Source organism: Cryptomeria japonica, chromosome 8 (genome assembly GCF_030272615.1).
Source record: "Cryptomeria japonica chromosome 8, Sugi_1.0, whole genome shotgun sequence".
Taxonomy (NCBI): Eukaryota; Viridiplantae; Streptophyta; class Pinopsida; order Cupressales; family Cupressaceae; genus Cryptomeria; species Cryptomeria japonica.
In genome coordinates, this window is record NC_081412.1 from 125493417 (window position 1) to 125502494 (window position 9078).

Below are 9078 nucleotides of genomic sequence, written 5' to 3' on the forward strand. Positions count from 1 at the left end.
GAGAAGAACAAATGAATAGATGAAAACTCTGATTTTTATTCAAATGACTTGCTACAAGCAGAGTTAAAAGAAGCAGACTCCTCTATTCATGCTATGGATTAGGGATTTATTGACTAAAACAAAACTTAACAAATTAAAGTTTTGTTAAGTGAAGCGTGACTGAACAAAGTATTGCTAATTTAGCACGAATAAATTAACTCTGTACCTAATTAGACTACCAGTATTGGCAGCTAATTATTCCAATATATATGTGGAGGGCTATTCTGTAATATTAGCACTTGGTCTTGAAGGCTGCTAGCTTTCCAAGTTCTTCAACAGCCTCTATAACATATTCAAGTCTGTTAACCATATCTATTAGAAGGGATGCAAAGGTAGCAATAGGAAGTGTCTCTGCAAATTCTGCGCTGTGAGTGTTCTTGCAAGATTGATGACCAATAGCTGCCAACAAATAACTGCTCTCTGCTTTTCTGTTAAGTTCGTGGTCTTCCACTGGGAACAATTCCGAGATTTGTTCGTTATTTTCTTTAGAGATTTGAGATTCATTGGATTGAGCTAAATCATGTTGTATTCCTTGTGTGAAATTTTGGGGAGAATTCAGAGGTGGAATCCAATGGTCTTCTGTAGGGTTTTTTGAGATTATATGGAATAAGAGACGCGGCTGAAGATGGAAGGCCATGTTTAATTCTTGTACTGAAGCATTAAGCTCTTCCATCATGGACACTGAAGCTCTACATTGATGCATGCATTTTATGCTGTTTCCAAGTTCTTTCAATATTTCTGCCACTTTTTCCCCAACTTTGGTGCATTGTTCTCTGAATACCAAACGACTATAACGACTTGCCTGCATGGGAAGAAAAAAGTTGAACTGTGTAAGGTTCCAAAAAACAATATCCATATGTCCAGTTTTGAAATACTTAGAATTACAACCTCAAAATTTTTGAAAGATTTTAGGATAATTTTTTAGGTGGGTTCTTAGAAGGGTCAGCCACGGTGCCCGTGCCATGAAGCTTGCTAGCGCACTAGCCCTGCTGTGGCTTGAACCCGGGTGGTTGTTGTAATAGTGCCACCCCAATATCAATACAGTACGCCATGAACCACAGTAGTGGCCTTTTTTATCCTCAACTCTTTCAAACAATTATATGGATTGTTTGATCTTTGTTAGTAATTAACTGTACATTTTTTTATCCTTGAGCTAAGCTCCAACAATTATTATGAATTTTAAAAGCTTGAAATATCTTATTGATTACCTCAATCTCAGAGTGTAAACAACCATGCAAAGCTCCAACAGTATAAGCAAGGTTACGTAGCATGCTTCCTACTTTGCAATATTGCTTCCATGGATGTCTGAATCCGAAGTTTCCATGAGGAGGCTCCCAGCTTGCAAAGTTCACCTGCAGAGGCATAACCTTTAATAACAACATAACAATTTTAATGATTTTATCCTATTTTGAATTTGTTGGCTTAAAACATTTGATTTATTTATTCGAACCATGCGGGTTATGCATCAGTCTTATAGATTGAATCTTCGCCTTTACCTTTGGGATAGATGACATTTTTACCCTTAAATCATGTTTTCAAAATCGATCTTCAATGCCTCGTGGCCTTTGTATTCAAAGTTCATTTCTCTTAACCATTTATACTTAGCCTTGAGTTTCATTTTAGCTTTGTTCCTCTATTAGTTATTTAGGCTTTAACTCTACCACTGTTTATTGCAACAATTTGCAATTCCAGAGACAATATATGATTCTGTTTCATTTATCTAGATTTTCTGATAACAATGATAATCTATTAGCCTAATCTTTAACCAGTATGGTATATTTGTCTAACCCTCATGTATGGTGTAGTTGGCAGTTCAACATTTCATAGCCATCACACATACAACTATAAAAGCAATGTGTTGAATCAATTGAAAGGTTACCATGGATTCTTCAATGCTGGTTTTAGAATCTAGAACAGCTCTATAACCACGGTAGATTGTATCTTCTAGAGACTTGTGGGATTCATCTGCATTCTGTGCAGTACACTCTGGAGATGCCTTGAAGTATTCTTCCAAGCAGGCTGCCAAAACCCATAAAACGTTGAATGGTATGCATTAGAGACGTCCCTAGATCATAATAAGAATATAGATGCTGAATCTGCACCACGGGATGTTCTATGAACATTGTTCCAATTTCTTAAAAACATAATAAAAAACATTAACTATACTGGTTTTTTTGCAGTTGCATTAGAAAAATAATAAGTATTCTCATTATCTTTTGTTTTTGTGTATCTGGTGCTCCCACGGTGTAGAAAAAATAATGTCATACAATTTTTTTTAATTCAATGTGTGTTTTATTTGTTTACAAATTCAGTAATTCATTAAGAATGGGAAGATTTTAAAGGGCAAATGCATTGTAGTGAATATGTCAGTTGTTTACATAGGGATGCGCTGTGTTGACTACAATGTATATGATATTATGGTTAGCATTAACGATGTCCGGTATACTAGTTGTTAACATTGGGATCCACTGTGTTGACTACAATTAACAATATACTGGTTTTTATTGATATCATAAGGATGTCCAATATACTATTTGTCAATATTAGGATCCACTGGGTTGACTACAGTGTACCCACTTTTATCCTTAACATTAAGGACGTCTAATATACTAGTAGTTGACATTGAGATTAATTGTGTTAATATACAGCTATTTACAGCTGACATTAAGAATGTTCAATGGTTTAGAGATTTAAAAACAAAACTACAAAGTATATTTCACCTTCAATGGATTCAGCTAGGCCTTGGTGTTTAGCTACAAGGGAATTGTGGACGTCCTCTCCAGCCCAAATTGGAGAAACAAACAAACTTAAAATGAGACAAATGCCACACCCAATTGCAATTGTGGATACCCTCTCCCAGGCCATTTGAAATAAATTGTTAACTCGGTAACCAGAGACTGTTATAAAATTGAATGTTAAAATGAATATTACTACTCCATAATCATATTTGCTCTTCACTTTGGGGAAGAAACGAGAATATGTTGCTGCAGTGCCTGTCAAAATTAAAGAAAAACCATTAATCACCTTGATAAGGTGGTTGGTTGAAAATGCAATACAATAACACAGGAAAATAATATAGGGATACTTTCTAGGTGTACTCTTTATTGTTACACTACGATAATCATAGGGGTGGTATATATACTATACAGTATAAAATAGATTTCAACAATAAACATCTCTGTTTATAAACAGTAAAACACGGTTATAAATACTTACATTCCCGGGATAAATAAATAAAATGACAATATTTACCCAGCATAAGAATTGAAACAACAATAGATATAGCTTGGCCTGATGGTCCAGCTTTCTCTGCCAAATAATCAATTGATACACTAAGAGAACCTCCGAGCAAAGTTCCCACTCCTCTGCTCAAACCTTTGAATAACGTGGCACCTGGTATATAGGTATCAAAAAAAAAATCTTTATAGTAAAAATTCAGACATATTATATCATTGATTAATATTAGTTCACAATGTTTTCTAAAGTGCACTACCTGCAGTGAACTCAAAAACCACAACTACTGTCATGATAGCCCAAATGACATTGTCTCCTATTCCACTGAAGAGTGGATCGGCTAAATAAAACAGAGACACTACTGACATTGCAAGACCAGCTTTGATTGCATGTATAACTCTCCTTGGATCATCTTTGCCCAGATTCCACACATTTCTTCTAAGTTTAATCCAAAAATCATTCATTTCTTTTGAAATTTGGCTCGTTGCTTCTACCAATCTAATCTTTCTAGAAATAATTTTGTTCTCTGCAATGTCAATGTCAATCTTGCACTCAGACAAAGTATTATGAGCCTCCATTGCTTACAAACCAAAAGAGACAAAGACCTGCAATCTTGGCTATTGTCTCCTACTCCTCTTTTATAGTGTGAAGTCTTAAATAGGTGTCATATAAAAGTGGGCTATATGCCATCCAAGTAAGTTAAAAACAGGGGAGGCGCTTTTGAGCAAATTAGAAGATACTTGGGCTCAGAAATTAAGACTTGAACCTTCTAAAATTACATTAATACCTGATATTGCTCTTGAGCAGGGAATTTGTTTCAAAATTTATCAAATGGGTATTATCTACATCGAATTGGATCTTGGGAAGAGACAAATTTTTTTTATTATGGGAGCATAGCCCAGTTATTATTATTAACTGAATTGACTTTCGTCGCCTGTACTTCATTACATTCATTGAAAGGTGCTGTTTGTGTGTGCATAGTATCATACACTTTGAAGCAACTTGACAACTGATAAAATGTTTCTGTGCCGGGTGCTTGAACAGGGACAGGTTAGCTTGGCTTTGCCCAGTGGAGATGAAGTGGATAGCTAAATTTGGAAGCATGGTGGGATCTCTGACTTGTTTTTTTTTTACCAAATCTGAGCACTAAACGCGAGATTTGTGGGTCATGCATGTAAGAATAGTGGTATATTCAAACTCATAATGATCTTTTAGAAGCCAAACGTTGCGGAAGGGGATGCTAGCCAAAACGCAATAGAATAAAGATCATTTTATGCAGAAATCTAATTGGAACTTTCCTTCCTTTTTTTCAGATTTCTACATGCAAACAATTATGCCTTTCAGATTTTGTGGATTCAGTTAATCATCTCATTTTCATTATCCTTTTAAGAGAGCTAGAGATAAATTACAAATGCTCTTTGCTTCTTCTTCAGCATTTAATTTCCCTTCCATTAAAAGTTATAGAGCTGCGAGTCAAGAGAGAGTCTTCGTATAAAATGCTCTGTGATAGTCGAAATAAAAGAGAGAGATTTATATGATATCCGGTGCCAAAAAACACAAATTTTAGCTTTAAGTGTTTTTATCTCAAATGAGCAAGGGATGTAATTACAATGGGCATAAGAAATTAGGATCTTAGACTATAAATCATTATAAATAATTTAAATGTATAAATTTGATATATAATGTTCAAAAAATTGAGATAATTTTTTTTATCAAATATCATTTGATTATAAAAAAATTAGAAAATTGTTTATAAAATTATGGATTAGAGATATTGCATCTTACTTTCAAATGATCAATATTATCTCTTCTTCCTAGTGATTTAAAATTCATCATGTTTTTAATGAGAAAGAACCTCAAACATAAAAGAAGGGGTTACAAAATACCTAAAGGGATATTAATCACACATTTAAAATTATTATTTATAATTTATTTGTAATAAAATAGTTTATTAGAGTATTAATTATTTAAATACTACATGTTATATAAAGCATATAATATGCATAAGGTATTATAACCTTATACAAAACTATATATAAATGGTGTAAAGGTATTGACCCTTAATAACATTGCTTTCTAACTCTCATCCTTAATGTTAACAAGGAGCATCACCTATCAATTTCTATTAAAAAAATTAAGTATACGAATAATGTAGCACTTCTTTAACAATTATAAACAATGACACAAACATATGACTAGAGGTGTCATTGACATACACACTCCCCCTTAATGGCACCATCTAAGACGAGCATTAATTTGAATTTGGAAAATTTGATATCAAATAGAGGTTTTTAAATGATTGTTAAGATTTCAGCCTATTTCTTCTTGATCATAGTATGTATTCTATTTGATAATTAGATGGACAAGTTTTGAGAATTTATTTATGATCGTATACTTTTCCTTGAGTGAAGTGCTCATGATTTTCAATGTGTTTTTCTTTTCTTTTTTGTTTTGAAAATAAAATTCTTTGGTAAGAGTAAAATAGTTTGATTATTATATAATGTGAGAGATTTACTAATATCTAGAGGAAAATTTCTTGCACTATTTTTTTTTAATATTGATGCTTCAATGCATATATAAGATGATTATTCCTTCATATGGACATGAAATTTGATCGGTGTTCTCAACAAAAGGTCTTTTTCTTGAAAATTGATTTTGCCAAAGTCTATGATTGCATCAATTGGCCTTTTATCTTTGCCATGCTCCAAGTTTTGGGGTTGGTCTTTGGTTTATTCAAATGGTCAATATGATTTTTGCAAATGCCTCTACTTGCATCGCTATAAATGGTTGTCATTCGCATGCCTTTGGCCTTTTCCACTATATCAAACAAGGATTTCCTCTTGCACCTTCTTTGTATGTTCTTGTGGTTGAAAGATTTGGGTATCTCTTGGCCTATTTTTTTTGTAGGCTAGTTTGAGGTCTTGCCCTACTCGAGTCATCAAACAAGCTGGTCAATGATCATTTTGTTGATGATTATTTTCTCTCATTGAAGAGGAGCAAAATAGAAAGGAGGCGCTCAACTGTTTGGATACTTTTTGCCTTCCCTGGAAATCAGCCATTCAGTGACACAAAACCCAATGCTATCACCAATCCACTCTCCTTGCATTGCCTTGGCTTCTTAGCTGGAAATGGGTGGATTATGGAAAAATATTCAAATTTCTAGGCATTTCCTTCACCTTTCAACCCTTGTCAATGGCTCTTTGGAATGTGATTCTTGTTACAATTGAAAGAAGTTTGTCTATTGGATTACTAAGCCCCTTTCCTTGGCAAGCGAATTTTAGGTTTGTTCTAAAATCCTTGTAGCCACTCATACAGTCATGTGTATTATTCTTCTTGTTGGGATCCTTTTAAGGCTTCTTATTCGAAGCTTGAAAAGATTCTTGGAGGTTTTATTTGGGCTTTCTCTGACAACCACGAGGTTTTCATTGGGTTGCTTGAGAATTTTGTTGCTTTCCTCAAGAGTCTAGCGAGTTAGGATTACTTTCTACCCAACACCAAGGATTGGCACTCTGTGTCAAATGGGTTATTCAAGCACTTTCTAGTAACAAAGCTTGGAAGATTCTTCTATGACATCGTATTTCTTAAGGCTTCCCAATCAATCAATCTTCTTGGAGGGAGATTGGGCTTTATACCCTTCTCATGAAGGAAGTTGTTCATATCGAGGGCACTTTGTTGCCAAAAGAATTTGGCATGCCTAGGAGGTGGTTAAATCATGTCTTCAATGGGTTGGATCTAGTTTCACAAATGGACTTTCCATCAACCAACATTATCTTTGCTACTCTCCTCTTTTATAGAACCAAGGTCTCTTGTTGGTCCAGTTGCCATGGGTTAAGACCTTACGATTCCATAAGAAAGGTATCCAAAGCTTTCAAGACTTGTTTTCCATAACATATAGAAATCTCATGTCATGGGACAAGCTCAAGGCCTAGTTCCATCTCTCTTGACCAAATTGAGAGACATATAATATAGTCATGGGGACCATTCCTATTGAGATGTTGCACAAAATTAGGGTGTGCTCTAAGAACCTTGGTGGAAAGATTAGTGGTGGAGTCATGATACTGCTTTCTACAATTACAAGTTGGACTTGGGTACCACTAACTTTCTCCTCACCTTCTATGGTGTCCAATTTGAACCAAAGATGGCATTTGTAGTTGTCTATCTCTGGCAACACAGGTTTGTTAATATTTGGTTGGTCATCGTTTAGCCTAACCTCGCCCACTTTGTCAGGTGTATTCTTTTCCAAGGCTTGCCTGTGGGATCATGACTGCACAACATGGGTATCTAAGACCCTCATTTATTGTTATATGGGTAGCTAGAATCTTTCTAACAATTTTTTTGTTTTTGTCAAAGATCTCAACAACTCTAGAATTGGATTTGTGACTTCTTTTGTCCTTTTAGGTGAAAACCTTTCTCCTGACACATGACTCTTTTGGAGGACTGACCCTGCATTTCCCATATATATAACCATATGTATCATGATTTCAATGTTTGAGGATTGGCCCTAAATTTCCCATAAGTATAACTGTACTTATCATGCTTTTAGGGTGGCAATTCTCTTTAGCATATGGAAAGATAAAAAATTTGCTATTTTCAGTCATCATATTGTAGATCACAATGTTTTTCTTTACTTTAAAGCAATCATTTTCTCAATTGTTTTATTACAGATTCAAGTGCAAGCTAGCAAGGGGGCCCTAGAGGTGACTCACCTTTAGAATCTACATAAACATTGGGGCAATGCCCCAACACTATTTTTAGTTTCCCTCCAACTTCATCCTCCTCTCATGGTCACTCACCTACTCATGATTGATGCGAAAGGAGCCACTCAACTCAACACTCACGGTCTCCTTGGTCCCAAGCACATCTCCACCACTTTAACTGTCACAAAAGTTTATCATAGCCTGGCTAGTAGCACTCTAATTCTCCTCCCCCTTGGGGCACTCCTTCTGGAAGGATTTTGGGGAGGACAAAAGCATCGACTAGTGGTGTTCCTACATGGCCTATGCTTGATTCTTTTAAGTGGTAAATCCTCACATAGACTTGGTGATTTCTCCATTTCGCATTGAAGACAAAGATAAAGATAAGGAAAAAGATAGAGATGAGGGTTGGGATATTCCTAGCATCACTCCAAATCTCGCTGATGTATGGGGGAATTTGAGTGATTAAGACCCTTTGCCTCCTTTGGCTATTGTTGCTCTTGACACTTTGTGGCTTTTTATTGGCGTTATCTTTTAACTTTGGGTTGTGCTTGTTTCACTCTCAGGGTATGATCTTGTATCGCCCCACCTATTTTGTGAATATTTATATATATTCTAGTCAATAGAATTCTAACAAACCTATTCATCAAAAATATGTTATAAAATGTTGATAATTAACAAACTAAGAGTACCCATCTATACTAGCTTTTCTTACTCTCTAACTATGAGATTGATGGTAAAGCCATATAAATGGCTTTGTGAACTAATTCTTGGGGCATTTGTTTCACAAAAGGAGGATACAAATACTAAATAATGTGAATAAAGTTTGCAGAGAATGCTACAAATCAACTAGGAGTCTTCTTTTCAATTCCACGTTGCTTTAACTATAATCTCAATTATTTTAATTTAGTGAAGAAATCTTAAATGGTGTCAAAAATTTCAAGACTCAAACTAATGATTTCTTTCTCCAACTAGTGACCTTTCATGCATCCTAAAGCCCAAATAAACTAGTCAACTTAGTCTAAATTTGATTGGGAGAATCTAAGAACTCAATCTAAAATAAGGTCAAAAGATATAAGCAAACACAATAATCCATAGGCTTCATCACGCT

General features: G+C 34.9%; 1 protein-coding gene across 1 annotated transcript; it reads right to left on the reverse strand.

Annotated features, from left to right (window-relative positions):
* Nucleotides 1–271: 271 nt before the first annotated feature.
* Nucleotides 272–3851, reverse strand: LOC131041603 (aluminum-activated malate transporter 14-like). The gene is made up of 6 exons (XM_059210222.1): nt 3533–3851; nt 3292–3432; nt 2760–3032; nt 1919–2058; nt 1248–1391; nt 272–841 (listed from the first exon to the last, which is right to left on the reverse strand). Exons 1-6 carry the CDS (start codon nt 3849–3851, stop codon nt 272–274), a joined length of 1587 nt encoding a protein of 528 aa, XP_059066205.1.
* Nucleotides 3852–9078: the final 5227 nt, after the last annotated feature.

Bases quoted from the DNA above. Each gene is read 5' to 3' on its own strand.
- LOC131041603 (XM_059210222.1), bottom strand. From the start codon at position 3,851: ATGGAGGCTCATAATACTTTGTCTGAGTGCAAGATTGACATTGACATT. The intron at 3,433-3,532 runs GTAGTGCACTTT...CCTATATACCAG, and splicing joins GGTTTTTGAGTTCACTGCAG to GTGCCACGTTATTCAAAGGT. The intron at 842-1,247 runs GTAATCAATAAG...CTTCCCATGCAG, and splicing joins GTTTACACTCTGAGATTGAG to GCAAGTCGTTATAGTCGTTT.